Source organism: Choristoneura fumiferana, chromosome 20 (genome assembly GCF_025370935.1).
Source record: "Choristoneura fumiferana chromosome 20, NRCan_CFum_1, whole genome shotgun sequence".
Taxonomy (NCBI): Eukaryota; Metazoa; Arthropoda; class Insecta; order Lepidoptera; family Tortricidae; genus Choristoneura; species Choristoneura fumiferana.
The window spans coordinates 2,004,912-2,026,774 of NC_133491.1; the positions used below are offsets into that span (position 1 = coordinate 2,004,912).

The 21,863-nt window shown below is 39.3% G+C and overlaps 2 protein-coding genes across 8 annotated transcripts in view; one reads left to right on the forward strand and one right to left on the reverse strand.

Annotated features, from left to right (window-relative positions):
• The window catches only part of GluClalpha (glycine receptor alpha 1), an 89,391-nt gene extending 76,175 nt beyond the window's left edge, over positions 1–13,216 (forward strand). For 4 of the 7 annotated variants that reach the window (XM_074103207.1, XM_074103202.1, XM_074103201.1 and 1 more), the window contains 7 exons: positions 1,745–1,814; positions 2,487–2,723; positions 4,907–5,041; positions 6,051–6,203; positions 6,785–7,062; positions 8,017–8,198; positions 8,881–13,216. In XM_074103207.1, coding sequence (XP_073959308.1) covers positions 1,745–1,814; positions 2,487–2,723; positions 4,907–5,041; positions 6,051–6,203; positions 6,785–7,062; positions 8,017–8,198; positions 8,881–8,920 — 1,095 coding nt within the window. In that variant the 3' untranslated portion in view covers positions 8,921–13,216. Of the gene's footprint in view, positions 1–1,744; positions 1,815–2,486; positions 2,724–4,906; positions 5,042–6,050; positions 6,204–6,784; positions 7,063–8,016; positions 8,203–8,880 lie in introns of those variants that run through there. The other 3 variants (XM_074103204.1, XM_074103203.1, XM_074103205.1) reach the window with 2 other exon arrangements.
• Akh (Adipokinetic hormone) lies at positions 12,956–21,339 on the reverse strand. The gene is made up of 2 exons (XM_074103208.1): positions 21,139–21,339; positions 12,956–13,640 (listed from the first exon to the last, which is right to left on the reverse strand). The coding sequence occupies exons 1-2, from the start codon at positions 21,298–21,300 to the stop codon at positions 13,605–13,607; spliced, it is 198 nt and encodes a 65-aa protein (XP_073959309.1). The 5' UTR covers positions 21,301–21,339; the 3' UTR covers positions 12,956–13,604.
• Positions 21,340–21,863: the final 524 nt, after the last annotated feature.

The following is a 21,863-nucleotide window of genomic DNA, read 5'->3' on the forward strand; positions in this document are numbered from 1 at the left end:
TCACCTTTCTGTTGTCATGCATTTGATGAGGATATAAAAACTATTTTGGTCGTATAATAATGTACGTGCCGTTGTTAATATTGTCTTGTTCATGTGAATTTGTGTTGTGTAAACTCGGGATGTACCGTCGCGCCCGCACTCAGCCCGCTTGTCGTGGCGCCCGACGCTATCTGACCCGCCCCCAACGACCGCTAGACCGTACCGTAGCTCTAGTTAAGCTGGCCGATAACCTGCATGCAGGTAATACGATTGACAAGCATTCCATCGACGAGTGCTCGAGAGGGTGAGTAGGTGCGCTTTGCTTTTTGCACGGCTCCAGCCATCCTGTCTCTCTCACTTAGCTGTGTTATGAGAGAGATAGGACCAATTCTTGTTTGACGGGAAGGATGGAGGGCCACTGTCACGCTGGCTTCAATCGAGACACCAATCACTACTCTTGTAGCACTTTTCTCATTAAAACTTATATTGCTAATTTAGTACCTACGTTCTACCTAGTTCCGTTGTGAGCTCAACCTTTCCTAAAGAACAAGTTGCTTCAAGAATCGAAACGACAGAATATTAAAAAACAAATTGTTTGGCTTTTTAGGCCCTCGATTCTTGTCGTGAAATGAATAAATTTACTTGGTTAAATATCAGAATGAAGGAACACCTCAAGCCAGCAAATGCCAGGACCAACAAAGTGTAGAGCTAAACTTGCTTTCAGCGGCAAGGTCACCGCTGGGACATAGTACGCACGGCACGCGCATGCATGTCGATATTGTCGATTAGTATAATGCCCTGTTCAACCAGCCCTAGATTAGTGACACAAGGAAAAGGCGTCTTACGTAAAGACCGCTTTGGCTGGGAGCCAATTTTGACTAATACATTCATGATGCCGCCGCATCCATCAACGTCGTTGCTATCTTTGTTTATGCCTTCTCCTTGCTCTATGAAAGCTTAATCATCTACCTTCATTTGTTTACAGCTTGACCAACTTTTCAGCCTCTAGACAGAACCGACACCAAATTTGATGCCTGACTCTCGTAGACGGTTTTGACGCCCAAAAGTCTGTCAAGTTGTTTATTTAGCCGCATGCACTATAGGTTTTTGCAAGCTTAGTTTTGTTGAACTAATTCATTTGACTTGCTCCTGACGTGAGGGATCGGTTTAGGTCCTTGACGTCAGATCAATTGAGAGAACCTCCGACATTCCTCCTCCCATTCTAGATGTCTGGAACTATATGTTAATATAACATTTGTGTCAATAAACACCTCGCACTAAATTACACAACAAGACTATTAGGCGCGTTGCTGCCCCTCTCAATAAAAAAAAACATATATTTTTAAATAATAGTTCAAAGGTCCTAGTATGCGCATAATAGTATCACTATTAATTCATCTTAGATGACATAGCTTCTGAATTGGCAAACACTTTGTAGGCAATATGGTAATATTGGCACAAATATATCACCTGTGAAAGCTTTGGCGACTAACTTGTACAAAAGTAGACAATACACTTTACTATATAATAGCTTAACGCATAAATAACCGATTAAGATAACGGATAAACGCTTTGTTTAGAAAATTGCGAATTAAAAGCAAATTAAATAGCGTCTAGTTGTTCTTAAGAAAGAAATAAATAAGTAGATCAAGGAACATGTTACTGACGATATATCGTCAAGAAATAACATGATTGAAGACTTTGACGATATGTCGTTATTTGTGGAGTACCAAAGCAAATGCCTTAGCTTTAGTTAATGTTTTAGGAATACTCGGTGCAGCTGACATTCCGAGAGCAATGGCTGGACGAGCGGTTGAAATTCAACAACTTGGGAGGTAAGATAAGCAAATAAACTAGCTATAAGAAGGTATAAATATGCTTAATGTAGAATTTAAGCTCAATAATAATGTCAATTAAATATAAATTTAAGCTGTCCTGTGCACGTCCCGTATCCGAAGTTGGCACCTATTTATTAATTGGTTTCAAAAGAGGAGAAGATTCACAGTAATAATATTGCCATTTGGTTCTAGGTAGATACACTGTATGAGTCTGTATGAAGATTTCATCGAAGAATCGTACAATTGTCATTACTTTAAAAAAAAAATCCGGAACGAATATTATGAACAATATTTAATCTTCAGGGGTCAATTCTGCAGACGGATTGATATTTGTGATATAAAATTTTTTAAGGTAGTGACGAAATATCTCTTTAATGAAAACACTTTGTTTTCTGTCAACTTGACTGTTACACCTCCTGAACTATAGGAATTACTTAATTTTTCCTAGACACTTGTTTAATGGCTATGTTGACGACATGATTCTACTTACTTCTACAGTAAAATGACAGATAGACGTACGAATATGCTTACACAAATGTGGCTCGGCGAGCTTTAACTCGTGTGTTATTCAGTCAAGTTCGTAAACTTAGGTGAATGACTGTGAATGTGAGTTCTTGTGAAATTGCCCGCACTTTTTGTGGCACTTAACAATACGTGAATACTCTACAGGTCGCCTCAAGTACCTGACCCTGACCGAAGCCAACCGCGTGTGGATGCCCGACCTGTTCTTCTCCAACGAGAAGGAGGGCCATTTCCACAACATCATCATGCCCAACGTGTACATCCGGATCTTCCCCAACGGCAACGTACTCTACAGCATCCGAATATCCCTGACGCTCTCCTGCCCGATGAACCTGAAGTTATACCCTCTGGACAAGCAGACGTGTTCCTTGAGGATGGCCAGCTGTAAGTACTGCATAAACGACGATGCGTGAATATGGACCAAAACCAACATAGTTGAGAGTTATGTTATTACAATAAAAAGGTCTGATTCAAGTTCAATTCCATTGCCAAACTGAGATATTTTAGCCAATCGTTAATCGTTCCACCTTAACCTAAACTCTCTTTGAGCAGTTGGGTAAAGACGCTAAAATCTATGTTGTTTCTATACTTTAATAGCTATACAAGCAAGCTATTTATCACTATTAACCACATAGTGTTAAATAAAACTTTACTGCCACGGCAATTTGATTTACTACTCGTATGTCAGTTAGTTAGTTGGCTGTATTTTATAAACAAAATGTGGACGAATCTCGACAATTCAGTAATGCGTGATGCCACATGGCATCTCGTTCTGATTTATTTGTTGAATAACAGACGGGATGACGTCGTAAATAATGTGTATGTAGCATTAACAGAGATCCCAATTTAAAAAAAATAAGAAACGTCCGACAAACATATCAAAACCGGCCAAGCTAAGTCGGACTAGCCCTCGGCGAGTTCCGTACAAATAGAAAGAAAGAAAGAAAATACCTACATATGATTCATTATTGAGCACTACAAATCAGTACTTACCTACAATAACTTAACATAGTTACAAATTATATTAAATTTATCTCAAAAACTATAAGAAAATGTTTACTGCAAAATGGATTTGACAGCTCAAGCACTTGCGACAAAAATGTCAATTTCAGCCGTAGCCGTAGCGAGCGCTGTGATCGCTTAGGCTACTCCCTCCACCCGCTTTGCACCCTGCTAATACCTACATGCAGGGTGTCCCAGAAGTACCACGTCACAGTGACACCAGAGGTATAGGTTATATCCGGTTCTTTAGGATCCGGTCCTAGCCTTGAAAAGGGAGACAAACATTAATATTTAGCCTTCGTGTATTTGGCAAAATAATTGTATCAGATAATAGATGAGCCATCGCCGTGCACAGCATTTTTGTACCACTTAGCAGGGACTGTTTCGGAGTTCCAGTTTTAAGTTGGTTCGATAGGGCTTCGCTAAAGTGACAAGAATGCCTATAATGTTATTGCAGTAAGATACATGTGTCATATCATTTCTGAATCTGCATAACAACAGCTCTTAAAAACTGTTATTAAGAGCTTTCCAAGTCGATGCTGGTACTAAAAATGTCAAGACAAAGGGGAGTATCCCCAAAAATCTTTATTTCGGTAATAACTCTAAAGGTGCAGACCTCTACCATCAGAGACCCATTTGCTCGTTTGCCATCCAGTCAAATAAAAAAAAAAAAACGAAAACTGTGCAACTTTTACTGGGGTCATGTTAGGTTGGTTAGGTTCCTCTTGAGCTGGCCTACCTCTGGTGTCACTGTGACGTGGTACTTCTGGGACACCCTGTATACAAAATGTAGGGTAGACAATAGGCAGCCACATCCATAAACCACAACCAAAGGAAAGAGTTATGTATATGTATGCTATCCTTAGCAAAGTTTAACTGTGAAATTGAATAAATATATCTATTGTTATGACAAGCCATACTTACTACCGTAAACATCTTAAGAATAGTATGGACGTATTTACGATACCGTCTTTTACAAGTTTTTATTATTTAAGTAAATCCACAAACGAAAACTATTCTGAGCTCATGAACAAAAAATTTACAAAAATGTAGACTGGATAGCTTCTACTTGGTACTTGAGTTTCTTTACTACATAATAGACTTTACTTATTATAATTATGGCTTCGAACGCGTAACCCAAAATTACATTTTGAATTTTAATAACGTATACCTACACTCGCGCCAAATTACATATCACCCTGACCCGATCCCCGATTACTCTCAGCCCGATCCTGATCCCGTGGGAATATCGGGATAAAAAGTAACCTATGTTATTCCAGACGTTCAAATATCTACATATCAAATATCATCCAAATCCGTCCAGCAGTTCTAGCGTGAAGTACGTTACACACACACGTACGAACTTCCGCATCCCACTAATAATACACATGTGTATGGTTTCCAATCAAATTGCAAGGAAAACCATGACAACCTCGGGGAACCAATACGTTGGTCTGACCAGATCCGCACTGATTCTAACACTACAGTTCACATCGCCCTCCACATTTCCAGAGACAAGTTTCTATCACCAGCTTTATTTAAGATTTATATATTCTTCCCTACAGACGGTTGGACTACGGATGACCTGGTGTTCCTATGGAAGGAAGGTGACCCTGTCCAGGTCGTGAAGAACTTACACCTACCACGATTCACCCTAGAGAAGTTTCTTACGGACTACTGCAACAGCAAAACGAATACTGGTAAGAACTCCTTGACAACCTAGGATTATAATGAGACATCTCTGATGTTTTTATTCAAAGACTACTATGTATGTGTATTTATTTCTCATAAGATCGAGACTAGTCTGACCGGCCCCTTGTAGAATCATGATTTGAACTAATACTACTTATTACCTAGTACTACTGTGGGGAGATTTTACAAAAGAAAGATCTCTCTCCGAACCGAACGCACTGAAGTCCGAAAGAAAAGCGTTGGATGGAAGTTATGCGTCCGAGTTAAGAATCTTCGATGGCATACAGTTGGAGTTTCTGTAGTTGCTCATTAGATGGCATTATAAATCGCCTACACTAATTCTCTCGCAGGTTTTACGTGGACCATAAAGTTGAATTTAAATTCCGGGAATCAACTTAATTCCCAAAAAATTACATTGTTGGTCTTCATTTTCAGCCTCGTGTAAAACTTCAACATCTTTGAATTTAGCGGGTAAAGTTTCGGGATATTACACATCGATCTACGAAAAAGTAGCCTATGTATTAGGTACCATCAGCCAAATAAGTGGTCTGTCAATTTTTAAACAAGTTCCTATCAAATGAATATGTCGCTAAAGTCGAAATTTGCAGTTGACAGACACGTCTATTAGCAATATAGTTTTGTGACATGCAAACGACTATCAACTTTAGGGTGGTAGACCACATATTTGGATGATGGTACCAGTGGCAGACTATATAACAGTGGGGCGGAAGAGGTGGCCCGCCCCAGGAGGCCTTCAAATGTCAATAAGTCTTCTTAATCAAATCCTGGACAAGGCTTAATGCTTATACTTTTTACATCCGATAAGACTGGGGTGGCCTCATTTAGCTTTGCCGGCCCTGGCTCCAAAAAACCTTAGTCCACCGCTGTTATGAGCCGTCCGTCCAACAGTTTTCACGTAAAAGAGTAATGAACACACGCACTCATAGTCACAAACTTTCACATTTAAAATATCACTTGGATCTTTGGAAACTGACCATTCGTTTCTCCGCATTCCAGGTGAATACAGCTGTTTGAAAGTGGACCTGCTGTTCAAGCGCGAGTTCAGTTACTACCTCATCCAGATCTACATCCCGTGCTGCATGCTGGTCATCGTCTCGTGGGTGTCCTTCTGGCTGGACCAGGGCGCCGTGCCGGCTCGCGTGTCGCTAGGTTAGTCACTATCATCATCATCATCATCATCATCCCAGCGGTAGGTATACGTTACGTCACACTGCTGGGCACAAACCTCTTTCGGAATGGGAAGGCGTTAGGTTAGTAAATAATAAAAGTAATCAATATGACACTTAACACCAATTAACCCAGTCCCAAGTAAACAAAGCTTATACAACAAGTTCAGTCACCAGCATTAATATCTGCCACAGCGGAGCGTGCAAAAATATCTGACACGGACACGTCCTTCCGGCCCTAGAAATAGAGTCGTATCAAATAGAAATTTATGCACGCTTGTTGTGTCAGATATGGGTGCTGGTGACTGTACTCGGCGGACGGATAAAACGTGCTTAAATATATAGATACCAGATACCTAAATGGTCTAAGATCCGAACTTGAAAAGATCTTTACCCGTCTGGTAGTTTATAATAAATTTAGTATATTAGTAATGAATTTGCAAAAAAATACCGGGACAGGCTATGTTTAATTATTTAAAAAAAAATGTTTTTTAATAATAAGAACCAAAATTTTCTCGTATTTCTACTATTTCCTCCAAACACATTAAACCATTTCGTCCCCAGGAGTAACGACGCTCCTTACCATGGCCACTCAGTCTTCGGGCATCAACGCTTCCCTCCCCCCCGTCTCTTACACCAAAGCCATCGACGTGTGGACGGGCGTGTGTCTAACCTTCGTATTCGGGGCCTTGCTCGAGTTCGCGCTCGTCAACTATGCATCCCGCTCCGACATGCACAGGGAGAACATGAAGAAAACGAGACGGGAGATGGAGGCCGCGACCGCCAATTTGGACGCGGCCTCAGATTTGCTGGATACAGACAGCAACGCCACTTTTGCGATGGTGAGCTCGCATTTGATTTGGAAATGTTCCTTTTGCTCTTAGTCCTAACTAGTTGGCACTACCGAGTCTTGTCTAATTGTAGGTATTTTTGCTTTCCTTAAGGAAAAAATAACCTTAAAATTACCTTACTTTAAGGTAATTATAAGGTAATTTTTTGTGCAGCTGTCTTTCTTTAAGTACATATTATGGCGGCGCTTCACCAGAGATGAAAGCGGAGCGGTGGAATTTACTTTATTTTCCTAGTCTTGCTTATCTGCTTTCCTATTGGTGGATTTCGATCTGCTTCCTCGTAGATCTCTGGTGGATATGCAGTCTTTTATAATGTTAAGCGCTTATATGACTACTCATATATATACTGCATAAGTAGGTAGCTTAATGTTTTTACAATACCTCTTCCCTACCTCAGTCGAAAAAACTGCCAACCATTCGAAAATTATATTCAAGCGATCATTTTCTATTAAGTGCAAGGACGCACTGCGCTGGTAATCGAGCGGTTATAGCGCCGTCCCTCTTCAAAATGTCGCTTGAGAAAGAGACAGCGCGAAAACCGCGCGGTTAGCCGCGTAGGCGCGTACCTTTTACTACGTGGCATAAAGCCCGATTCACTTTTATTTTATCTGTTATGTTGTGTCGTGATGCTGTCTCTCTGTCTCTCTCTCTCTCTATGCTTGTGATGCGACACAACACACAACACACTGCATCAGATAAATGTGAACGCAATCATATAAAATGTATGAAACCGATAACGTTTTGATACGTCACGACACGACACAACACGATACATAAATGTGAACCAGCCTTAACGCCTAAATCCAACCTATTTTCGAATAGTACCTATTGCTGTGCTTTAAAAAATCGGTCTAGTTCAGAAGCGACGCCCTATTAGCCTTAAGTACCCGCGCATCCGTACCAAATGCCCCCCCTCCGTGTTCCCTGACTGGTCTGCAACTGCAGAAACCGCTGCGTGGCTCGGACAAGATGCGGCAGTGTGAGGTCCACATGAAGCCCACCAAGAAGAACTGGTGCCGGTGCTGCCGAACCTGGATGTCCAAGTTCCCGACGCGCTCCAAGCGGATAGACGTCATATCCAGGATCACCTTCCCGCTGGTGTTCGCGTTCTTCAATCTGGCCTATTGGTGAGTGTTTTTGATCAACAAAATTTGTGATCAGGGTTACCATTGTCACAGAAGTTTCATCGAAGTTTGAGGCTCCAACACAATTCAGTTATTTATATTATTCAAACCGGATTACTCATACGCTGTTGTAAAAAAGCTCAAGTTTTTTATGGAAATCATTGTCTCAGGACTTTTTATCTGGCCTCTTTCTTGTAGAAGTGCCGCGGCCCCCGCTCCAATAGACTTATTCTCGAATCAACTGATTTGTGACCCATTATGGAACTATTTCACAAAAAAAAAACACAGTAACATCGCATTAGGTACTTGACAAGGAAATTTATTGAGAAACATATTTTAATTGTGACAATGCTTTACTATCTCATCAGTCTAAAGCATCCCGTCTAATGTAAGCTGTACAAGTTGTGACTCGTCGAAAATACGTTGCACTAAAATAATTCAGTGCCTCTCCACACTCACATTCTCGCCAATTCCTATTAACTTCACGGCCGACAACGCAGCAAATTGATTATTCTCAGTAGTTCCTTTGTCAGTACAAAAAAGTTGAATTATTAGTGTAAAAGAAAGGAACTGCGAGTAATCTCAGCAAAGATGAAGATCATCCGATTTCGGCCACGGCGACCACTTCGACTCCTAATTATTTGTTTGGCTAACTGTAAGACTAACGTATTGTTACCATCGGCAGGTCGACGTACCTGATCCGCGAGGAAGAGGACGAGAACTGATTCGCGGGCGACGTGGCGGGCGCGCCGCAGCACGCGCGCGTCGCCGTCGCCGTCGCCATCGTCGCGCCCTACGCGCTCTTCGTGCTCGCCTACGCGCTCTTCCTGCGCCCGCGACAGGCGGCCCCCGCCCCCGCACACTGACCACTCAGCGCCACCGCCTCGCTAGCCACCACCACTACTGACGCGTAGTCACTACCACTACTGACGCATAGTCACTGACTCGCTTAGTCACTATTGCTGAATCGTGTCACAGACTCACTAGTCACTATCACTACTGACGCGTAGTAACCATAGGCGTGCGTTGGGTCAAATCCAGGGTAGGCAGCGCAAGTTTGCACCGCAGCAGTACGCCGCCACCCCCCATAGCATGATGGCAGCTCGAGGCGCTGCCTACCCTGTACCTACTTAATGCACACTACACTGACTTGTAGTCACCAACTCGCTAGTCACACCACTACTGACGCGTAGTCACCGACTCGCTAGGCAAGCACTACAACTGACGCATAGTCACCGACCACTATTGTCGCGTAGTCAACATAAGCGTGCATTGGGTTAATTCCAGGATAGGCAACGCTAGTTTACACCGCAGCAGCATGCCGCCACCATAGCAAGGTAGGCAGCGTCTCGAGCTGGTTGGTACCTACTCAATGCACGCTATTGTTAGTCACCGACTCGCTAGCCACTACCACTTCTACCGCGTAGTCACCACCACTACTGAATCGTAGTCACCAACTCGATAGTCACTACATCTACTGTCGCGTAGTGACCGACTCGAAAGTCACTACCCCTACTGGCGCGTAGTCACCGACTCACTAGCCACCTCCACTACTAACTCGCTAGATATTACCATTACCGACGACGCTTAGTCACTATTCTCGCTAGACTACTTACTGGCTCCTGGTTTATCCTCTTTTTCTAAGCGTCTAACAATGCGTAGCCGCTGTGCTGCCACAGACAAGGTGACTAAGATCACTAAGTAGTAACAACAACTAGCATCTAGCGTAGTCTCTATCACTAACTACGCGTAGTCACTATACTACCACTAGCAACAACGCGGAATCGCTACGTAGTCACTGCCACTAACGTGTGACTCCTACCACTGGCAGGTAGCAGCACATTAGCGATTCTTAGGCGTAGACTTTGTATATCACTACAGAAGCACAGAACTGTATTCACGAACCTGCTACCTAACCTACCCCAACTAAAGTAGCTCTTAATGCCTAAGTGCTATTACACACCAAGTATATGTAAGGCTACATAATAAATAGAACTAAGATGTTTTGTAGCTAGATGAGTCTCACAACCAAGGGGTTTGTTCCCAATTCTACAGAGTTTTCTTACGGATTCCCATTTCTACAGATTCCCAGCACAATAGATTCACAACTCAATAGATTAATAACTCAACAGATCCCCAACTCATTTTTAGTTTCGGCTTGATAATTATGACGACGAACGAAGCGAGAAGAGTGATAAGAAAGAACTGTGACCCTACAGCGCGAAATAGGAAACTGTACAACTGGGATTATTCCCATCCCAACCTAGGTAAATATCAGCGTTTGACATGCCAAAAGTCTAATGTTGCAAATAGCCTGAATGGCTGGGTTATTCCCACCTATTACCACCAATTTTTACCAGTGGTAACAGCTGGGATTTTTTCCCCATCTTTTACCACTAAAGTACTCACTGGTAACTACAGGGGAAAAAGCAGTAATTACCACTAAAGCAATTGGTGGTAACTACTAGGAGTTTTTTCCCAGTAGTTACCACCAATTACCTTAGTGGTAACAGATAGGAAAAATATTCGCGATAAGATAAAATAACTCCATAAATATTGAATAGAATAGAACCTTTTTTAATATGTTGACAATAAACTGCTGAAAATTAAAATTAATGTGGTGGTAACTAATTGGATTTTTTCCCCATCTCATACCCACTAAAGAAATTGGTGGTAAGTAACTACTGGGGAAAAAAATCCCAAAATTTTCATTCCCATTAGTTACCAGTGGTAACAGGTGGGCATTTTTTTTCCACCTGTTACCACTGATATCAAATTGGTGGTAACTGGTGGAAATAACCCGAATGGCTTAGAGTAAAGTATGGTACGGCCGTGCCTTATTTTTGTTTTTCTTCGACTTGGCCCTGTCGCCACTATTTCGAATGACAAATTAAGTATAACAACTACTGGGTCAGTGTCCAGCACTTGGACGTCAACGCTCCCGTAATTAAATAATTTTTTGCTAAATTTAAGTCGTACAACGAGCGGGAAACGAAATTCATACAGCAATAACGTGAATAAATTCAAACAGCAATAACGTGAATTACCTGGATGTATTTAATTGTGAATATCACGATTAGAACTAGATTAAAGTACCTATATTTTAACACTTGGGTAGTTCAACGAGCGATTCAGCCGCTATCGGTTTCCTATCGCATATGTTGTAGAAATGAGAGACCGTGGACAAGAAACTTTAGTGCACCGCATGCACATCATATCGTTTTATGAAATTCTGCCGTTCTACCTAGTATTTCTTTAGTATAAGCGACAGGAAACTGATAGGTTGAAACGCTTGTATAACTACCCACCTATAAGAATATAATTATAAGAATTTTAGAAGGACATAATAAATAGTATCATAGATTAAATGTGGTGGCAGCGTAGTGTGGAGGGCAAAACGAGCATGTATCAGAGCGTACAGACATTTTTGGTTCACAAGAGTTTTCGATAACTTTACTATAGCTCCGTCTACGGAGGGTTACATATGTAATTAGCATATGATTTAGGTAACTGAAAGCATGCGAAATTTGATGTATTATATTTAAAGTACAATCAAGAATCGTGTGGCTCCAATCATGGTAAAGTGTGAATGAGTGCATGCATGTAGGAGTGCTAAGGGTCATAATATTAACTTAATGTTAGATCTACAATGAACTCTGTTCTATTTCATATAGCACAGAGTCCAATATCCAACTTCTAGGAATAATCTGAGTACTAAGAAGGCCTAGTATTTGTAGGTTCCACTCATAATCTATAATAAGCTCTCGTCTTTAAGACAAAAGGAATTTATAAAACAATTTAATCGTTACTAGCGTAGCTAAATATTAATATTATAGGGTCGTGTATTTCTCATTAAAACTGGAATCCGGTTCGAAGGACCATTGTCAAAATGGCCAGCTCTAGATTATTGTATCTAGGGGCTTATTAAATTATAGTTTTAGTGTGAAATGCAAGAGGAAACGTGTAAATAGTTGGGCCTGCAAATTTCTACACCTGTGTCGCTCACTGTACAGAACTCTGTTATCTAAGACGATTGTTAAATCTATTATAAAATACTCTTGAAATACGTTAAGGTATGTCGATGTTCATTTATAATCACCTATTCATGTCACTTTGTAAATATTTTTATGTTAAGTATGCAAGTATTCGTAACTTTCAATGTTTCCTACGTATCGATGTCTCAAATATCAGTATTCTTCACATTTACATTATTTATAATGAACCCAATCACTGAAATGTTGTAAATTATATCACTGAAGCTGTGTTCGTTTGATATTCGTCAAGACGCCATTTTGGTGTGCATCGCCATTTTGTTTGCGCGCGAACAATTAGTTCCGTTTCCACATTTCATTCGATTACAGAATAAAGTACTATTTGCTCATCTTTCTATTTCCGTCCCTATTTATTTTCGTGTAACTTGAATTTGGGTTGTAACATGATTAAAACTAGATTGATATAAAGTAGCAATTACTCGGTAACTAGCATGTAGGTATTCTCATTTACTTAGATATGTCCCTATTAGATATTCTTGGGCTGTGATGATCCTTAAAAAGTATCGGTATGTACTTGCCTAATCAAAGAACACCTTATAATTTTATGGCCTGGCAACACAAGTTTTGATACTAATTTAAATTTATCATCCGTTACGTCAATTAACTTTGGAAAATACTACACCAACATATCGATATCCGGTAAACTTTGATCAAAAATAAACACTGACCTGAAAAGGAGACTACCAACTACTTAATCAAAATATCGCAAAATATTTAGATATTTAATTAATAAGCATCTTAATAAAATGATCATCACAAACAAATACACATGAGAGAACCATTACAGAAAATGATAACAATACAAAACGACTAGGTCGATTAGTGACTTCTTTGGATTTTAATTAAACATTTGCTGGTAAATATCAATGAAAGTGCGAACTGTATACAAATAAAAATGGCGAACTTTGATGATTAACATACGTTATACAAAACTAATGAATGACGCAAAGTTGAAAGCGTTGTTTCAGTCAGTAAAAACTCAACCTCATAGTAACATTAAAAGCACACGTGACCAAAATCCAAGGAAACACGGGTCATTTATTGTGTAGTTTTAATTTTAATCTAGATCTCGACAAGCTCAATGAGTGCCAGTCTGAAGTAAGCGCAGCACGAACAAACAAGCAGCCAGCCAATCCTATTTGTCGGTCCATGCTTCAAAGACGAATCATGTTCAAGCAATCTCGACTCACTTCACACTCATCTGGCTTGCCGGTAGCCGATATACCCTTTGTGTAAAGGACGGCATAAAGAAATGCGAATTTCAAAAAGTGATTTTTAATAAATGTATACCCATCTTGACCGTGTTTTATTGTAATGAGCGAAGCAAGCGTTGGAAGTGTTAAGTCTTCATCGTGTGTTACTTCTGACAGGCCAGCAGTCGCTCTGCTTCACTCTGGAAATGAAAAAGAGAAGTTTATTAAAACCTGAGGCAGCATTACCGAACCACTTACAATAGGCACTTACTATCTACGGATCGCAAGCCGATAACGTGTGGGTCCTAGTAATTATTAGCACAATCTGGGCGACCGAGCTCCGCTCGGACTAAAACTCGGCACCAATCGTTTTCCCAGAGATAAGACCAGGCTAGATTTTTTTATACTTAAAGAAAGAAAGAAAGGAAAAAAAACAACACAAAGTTATGTGTCACTTAGTCCCTGTTTTTAAACCAACTTTTATTTTTAAATAAAAAGTTTATTTATTCCAGGCTAGATCGATAGATCTCCGAAATATATATACATATATACAAGAATTGCTCGTTTAAAAGTATTATATTATTTAAAGGTATTAGATATATAAAGATGGTATGAACTGAATGTCCTCGAATAAGACATTTTCATACGGGGAACTACTTAAGTAAAGTAGGTATGGATCCACATTTGTATTAAGTACTTATTTTAGCGCGTCGTGCTATACCCGGGTTTCTCAAGTGGGGTACGCGAACCCTAGGGGTTCGCTATTCGACGGTAGGGGGTTCGCGACAAGGTTTACGTGATGGTGGCTGCAAGACTGGCAAGATGATTAAGATTGGTTTTTGGAGTCTTTTTGTATTTTTATTTCAACTCCATTTGTTACTCATTTGTTTGTTATTTGTTGTAGTTTGTTTCAGTTGTATTTTCGTTGCAAGATGATTCTTACCTAAAATTGTTACCTTTTATTGAAATAAATATATACATATATTATGATGATGACTGAAATAAAAATAAACTTAGTTTCTCCACAGCCAATTTTATTACTATCTTTGGGGGGGGGAGGTAGGGGTTCGCTGTTGTTTAGAAACTTTAACAGGGGTACGTGGAGCCATAAGTTTGAGAAACCCTGTGCTATACCAACCATACTCAGTTGCAATTGCAATGGATCTTGTGAATAACCTTTTCACATCGTATTTTGTCGGAGAAGTTCGTACTTATCTTGCTATCTCAATTAAGTAGTTTCATTCAGTAAGCTTCGTATGTTGCCATTCCGCTGACGCTTATGTCATTAATACGCGAGTGAAAGAGACGGTGCGATACGGACGTCGATTTTCGAATTTCGTAGTAGCCCCTCAGTACCCTTAGTTTAGTGTAAGTTTTCGGTTACAAAATAAGTCTCGTTCGCGTTCGCGTTAAAATCTCAATTTATATGGAAACAGGAACATCGCAAACGTTCCGCTGTTCGTGTTTGCATACAAATTGAGATTTTAACGCGAACGCGATCGAGACGTATTTTGTAACCGAAAACTTACACTAAGGGCACTGATGTTAGTTAGTGATATGCTTGCTTGCTTGTTATGCTTTAATTGAATCGTATCATCGTATAAAGGCCACGTTCACGCTCCAAATAAGGTCACTGTCGTTGTATTCGATGACGAGTATTGGTGCACTAGATTCATTCCGCGGTTTCGCTCTCGTAGAGGAATAAAAATTTGGTTAAGCGCTAAAGAAAAATTCCGTGTTGGTGCACCTTTAAGAGCCTAAGGAATGTGTCTGCCAAATTTTGAATCTTAGCTCCAGCGGTAGGCTTTGCATTTTCTGTCAGTCGGCTCAGTTCAGCGGCGGGCTTAGGGGGTGGCGAACCGGGCAATCGCCCAGGGCCTCGCTCTTACAGGGGCCTCGCGCAACAACCCAAGCAAATTAAAAAATATATAGATTTTTTTAACTATATTTTCGCATCTCATACTTTTCACGAAGGACAAAGGCAAAGACCTGCCGCCCGGACTCCGGAGCTTCGCAATAGGTAGAGCCTGGCCAAGCTAAGTCTGCAACGGAATAATTTGGCAACACTGTATTTTAACGTCAAATCACGTACAACATATATATATTTTTTTTTAATTTATTTAACTTAAAAACAATTAATTATTACATTTAGTGTTACTCGCCAAACTGTAACGTTTATTGGGGTTTATTGGCTGTGGCGTTTATTGTTAATATGCGTTACATTTGCAGTGTTACTATATTATTCTCTGCAGAGTTAGCTTGGCTCGTCTCTAAGGCCGCTGCTGGCCGGCTCCGTTATTATTCTAGATACTGTCCCGCTCGCTGATAATATGCCATTGGAGGGAAAGTAGGGAAGCACCCATCTTAAAGTGAATACGTCGCAAATTTTTCTCTTTTCTCCTATTTATGTTTTTACTGTGTTTGTTGTGATGTAGTGTGTTTTTAGGGTTCCGGAGCCAAAATGGCAAAAACGGAACCCTTATAGTTTCGCCATGTCTGTCTGTCTGTCTGTCCGTCCGCGGCTTTGCTCAGGGACTATCAATGCTAGAAAGATGTAATTTTGCAACTATGCCGACAAAATGGTACAATTAATAATTAAAAAAAAAATTTTTTAGGGTACCTCCCATATACGTAAAGTGGTGATTTTTTTTTTCTTATCCAACCCTAAATCGTGGGGTATCGTTGGATAGGTCTTTTAAAACCATTAGGGGTTTGGTGAGACGATTTTTTCATTCAATGATATGTTTGCGAAATATTCAACTTTAATATGCAAATTTTCATTAAAATCGAGCGTCCCCCCGCCCCTCTAAAATCTAAACCGGTGGGTGGAAACATTTGAAAAAATTCAGGATGGTAGTAAGTGTATCAAACTTTCAAGGAAAACTATAACGGCTTAGTTTGCTTAAGAATTATTAGTACTTAGTTTATGAGTAAATAGCAGCCTAAGGTACAAAATATACCTAAACTTGGAAGACTCCGTATAAAATAAGAAATCCTTAGAAAATTATTACTTAATTTTTTCGTAATGGCTACGGAACCCTATTTTGGGCGTGTCCGACACGCTCTTGGCCGGTTTTTATGTCAACAAATGTTGTGTTGAGAAAGTTTTGCTGAAAGAAGACTGTATATTTTGATTTTGAAAACATTTTTAACTGCCTTCAAAGATTTTTGAATATTTCCCTGTCTGAACCGGGAATCGAACCCATCAAGTGCTAAAAAAAGACAGAAAAAGCAGTCTCTTAAATTGAAATACTTAAAGATAAAACTAGATAAAAATATTGGTGTGAAGTTCAGAGTCCGCGCTGAGCCCGCGTGTGAACACATGACCCAAGCGTTCTCATACTGAGAGGAGGCCTGTGCTCTACAGCGGGACGTAATATAGACCGAGCCGAGGCCTAATAAGAGGGCGGCAAATTTTTCTTCCGACCGACACTCATACTACGTCACCGACTAAAGAAGTATCATTCATTACGAATCACTGAATCAGAAATGAGGAAGGTACATAGAAGACGCGAGTTACCGACATAACAAGGTACGGAAAGCGAATTAGCTCGTTGAAGTGGTAATGGGCAGGCCATATCGCACGGACAACTGATGGCCTGGCCGAAAAGTTCTCAAATGGAGACCGCGCCGCAAGCGCAGCGTAGGACGTCCACCAACGACGGAAGTGGCGTAGCTACCAAGGGGCTAGGCGGGGCAGTGCCCCGGGGCCCTCAAGCTCAGGGGGCCCTCGAAATTCTGCTTTATAGCTGATGATAAAGTTGCTTAGCATTTTTAAAGTATTTGTATATATAATGATTTTACTTCAAAAAACCTTACCAGTTTTGATAGCAGTGGGCCCCATTTTTTTATTTGCCCCAGGGCCCCAGGTTACCTAGCTACGCCACTGGACGGATGACCTGGTTAAAGCCAAGGTTCACGGTGAGTGCAAGCCGCTTTCAACCGAAGCAACTGGAGGTCTATCAGGGAGGCCTATGCCCAACGGTGGACATCTTACGGCTGATGATGATGATGATAGAATTACGAATACGCTATCAAATCAATGCAATTAAAATCGACTTTTGATTGATAATGGCCTAGTTTGCGACTGGGGGAATACCACTGATATCATCTGTCGTTATTTAATAGGATAACGACCCTTGTGGACGAAGCAGACTTAATTGATGTTCTTGCTGCGTTTGTTAACATTAAAATTCTTGTAGTAGCTACAGTTAAATTATTATTATTTTTCTTGTAGTAAGCTGCTAAGGAATGGAATTCGGTCCCGTCGTCTGTATTTCCGGATAATTACTATATACATACTATATAATATACAATCTAGGGCTCTTCAAGACTAAGAGTGAATAGGCTGTTACTGAACCAGTGAGATAAACCTTTGGCCTCATCTGCACTTAACATCAGGTGAGGTACGGGTCAATCACGTTCAGTTATATGTAAAAAAAAAAACTGTACCAGAGTGGAACCTTTTCCCAATCAATTTCAGAATATTTTCTTTGGCAGACATATACTAGTCAAAAGAAAAGAATAAATAATAAAAATATTTATAATATATAAAATATAAAATAAGATAATATAACTAAAACCCTAACTCATTACTTACCCCCTACCTCCCAAGCAGCACGCAAGCGTTGCCGACATCAAATATACAGCACTATTAGAACTTAGAGTTCTACTGGAGATCCATAAAGGTGTCAAGAAAAGATTATTTACTTATAAAAGTGATTAAACCGTTATTATACAGCTAAAGCTGTACTAAGTTTTTATAAAATACTCCGTGTAAACTTAAAGCTTTAAAACAGAATATTTGAACTCCACTTTAAAACCCTATGCATTTTTTGACACTTCAATCTAATGTTATCCTTCAAGCTGCATAGAGGCTGTATTTTGCATGTGATCACTTACTTACTACAGCTATAAGTTATAAAATGGTATCACTTTATACTTGTTTCTGTATAATGGTATATTAAAACTACTTTCTAAAGCTTATTATTAATGCGTAACTGTACACTCTTGTCAGTGTAATAGTTTCATAACTTCTGTCAAATATGATTTTATAGAACTATAATAATAAATGAATTCTGTAATACAGCTTTAATCTGTATTACTGACAGGCTGTATAATTTATTTGCTGAAAACTGATGTACAGCCTATATAATAAAATATTATATTATAACGGCTATTAAAGGGTAAAAGCTGTGTAATGGAATCCAGAAAGTGCGTAGTAAAACCACGGAATCTATAATACTCTCCAGATATCTTTTACGCTGTATAAAATCTGTCGCCATTTTCGGACAAATAACAATAAAAGAAAATATGACTTCTTACATTATTTTGAGTATTGCTGAAGTTATAGTTATGATTTTCAGATAAATAAATCATAAGTGATACCTGTTGTACAGTATTATTTAACAATCTTATGATTCTAACCTCAAAACCATAAACTTACTTACTTGTTTTGGTAATATTCCTCGTGAATTCTTCAGTATTTCGCGGGCGCGTGAATATTTTTCCACAAAACTATGTACTATTTCCCAGTAAAAATAAATCGGCACGTTGAATCTACAATTATCACTACCTAAAGTCCAACATTTATTCTTGACTTATAACTTCACAGTAAATTGGCGGCCCACCATTATCATAACTAAAAAGAATAAGCGGTTGTTTTCATAAATTTCACATTGTAATTCTCATAAAAACCAATGAAGAACTATTATCTTTTTAAGAAACTTATAAGAGAATAACTATATGCCTATGGTTTTCTTCAACATCATACTACAGCTCTTCTACAGCTATAGTACAGCCTATTTTTTAGCTATACAGCAACTATACAGCTATAATAACGCATAAGGCTGTATAACAAGGGGCCAATTTTTACTTATAGAGGTTGTATAAGCGCTTATACAGCCCTTGTACAGCCTCACTATATAGCCTGTGGAATACAATAAAACTAAAATACAGCTTCTATACAGCCTGTCGTGCTGCTTGGGCTACCCGTAGTGGTTTGGCCTTTGGCCTCTCGAGCAGAATTGTGGGTTCAATCAAACCCCGGCTCGCACAACTGAGTTTTTCCAAATTCATGTGCGAAATTACATTTGTAATTTAACACGAGCATTACGGTGAAGGAAAACATCGTGAGGAAAACTGCACAAACCTGCGAAGCAATTCAATGGTGTTTATACTATCCCGCGGGAGCTTTGCAATTTTCCGGGATAAAATCTATCCTATCATTCCTAGGGTCTCAAACTATCTTTAAAAAAATATATACCTCGTTGAGTTTCTTGCCGGATTCTTTTCAACAGAGGTTTTTCCGAACCGGTGGTAGATTTTTTTTGACATTCACAATCACAAGTGCTTGTTATAGCCTAAATTGAATAAAGATATTTTGACTTTGACTATGAAAGAAAGAAAGAAAGAAAAATGATTTTATTTAAGGGCTCCAACAGTACCACCACCAAACACTTAATTTAACTTAAGTTAAACAATAGAGCTATAAAATACAACAAAATATATCGGAATGGTGATGACACCAGTGGTCCCCGAAAAAGGGTCTCCACTCAGCGTGTGTTACTACACAGTGGGTGAAGCAACGCTGATTTTCTGTAGAGCCCAAAATATACCTATTGTCGTTTTTTAATTGCCTGCCTCTGTTTACCTATCTTGTTATATGACAATTTCATTATTAATCGCACTAACCCCCTCCCACTAATACCTATTATAAAAGCGAAAGTTTGTATGGATGGATGGATGTCTGTTACTCTTTCACGCAAAACCTGCTGAACGGAATTGCATGAAATCAGCATACAGTATGATTACTTGGATTTAACACTTGACAGATGGGCGTACCTTCAGTCAATTTTCAACTTTGAGATCATACAAATAAAATAGTTTTTACATAATCTGTAAACGTGGGTAGCGGTATACTTACTTAAAAAAAAAAGAAAAGACAGTTATTGCCACATTAAAAAAAATACAATGAACATAACAAAAGACAAAAATAAAACAACAGACACGTTACAAATATGTGGCAATAGGCTCAAGCTCAGCATTCACATGCTGCTGGTCGACGAACGGTTTACTAAAAATAGCTTTATTTGTATGACGTCAAAGTTGAAAATTGACTGAAGGCACGCCCATCTATCAAGTGTTAACTCGAATTAATCAAACTGTACATGATATACCATACCCTGGATAAACATATAGGCTACTTTTAATCTCGAAATAATGTATGATTCCTGTGGGATCACAAAAGTTTAAACTACATACTAATTCTTTTCTTTTCTTTAAGTTTTAATTGTATCACTCTTTTCATGATGTGTACACATAGTTTGAATTGTAAATGATCTCTTGCCTTAATTATTCTCATTACTGTGCCGCATGTTTACAATTTGTTTTGTGTGCCAAAGTTAATAAATAAAAATAAAATAAAATAAATAAATAAATAATTCTACACGAGCGAAGTCGCGGGCAAAAGCTAGTAAACAATAATTCTAAACTTAGATAAAAAATACAAACATTTGAACATAGAACTTCCTCCTTTTTTGAAGTCGGTTAATAACTTAATTATATATTTTGGATTTTAAAGTGACTCCATATTGATTGGTATCATTGGTAGTTCAGTCAAAACGACCGACTGAAAAATCCATATCACACATTAGGTTCTACTTTTTAAATCCACTAAGCATTAGCACAATTCCTTACCTCAATCAGCTTGTAAATGGCCAGCAGCGTTTCCCCAGGCTTGCAACCCTCACTATCGCGGCCCAGAGACCGCTTCCCCCAATTAGGGGTAAACGTCAGTTGAGCCTCCGCCATAAACAAAATGGCCGCCAAAACCACAAACAATAGAAGCGCACGACACATGCTTAGTTCAAGACAATACCCAAAGGAGAGGAACTATAAAATGACGCCTCGGTCGACACCGCCGCTCTTTTTATACTCCAGAATTAATTACAAGTTCTTGTTTCACAGGCTTCGCAAATCAAGTGAAACCTCCGGAATGAGATAGAATAAGAATAAAGTCTAAGTTGGAGTTTAATTAAGATGCGATTTCGTCCTGCGTGGGATGACCATAAAAGTAATGTTAGGTATAGATTTGTAATTGGGTAGTTCTTAATTATTTGGTGTCAATCGACATACTTTTTTTTCTCTGTCAAAACGCGTTTCTCCTTTATATTATGGAAAGCTCTGCTGTGGCATCATTATTACAGTGTGGAAAAATAAATCGGGCCCTGGAGGGAAACTAGAAACTACCTTAAATCCTTAAGTTGGCTCATTTTACTTAAAGGAGACATTCCTTTATTTTTAAAAAGAAACAAAACTGCATTCAAAGATTTTCTAAAACTCGCTTCCCTCGCCCGGGACTCGAACCAACTAAAATTAAAAAAACAAACACTCGCTATTTTATTATACTAATCGATAGGATT

Coding starts and splice junctions, on each gene's coding strand:
- Akh (XM_074103208.1), bottom strand. CDS start 21,300: ATGTGTCGTGCGCTTCTATTGTTTGTGGTTTTGGCGGCCATTTTGTTT. Junction 13,641..21,138: donor CCATTTACAAGCTGATTGAG/GTAAGGAATTGT, acceptor TTTCATTTCCAG/AGTGAAGCAGAGCGACTGCT.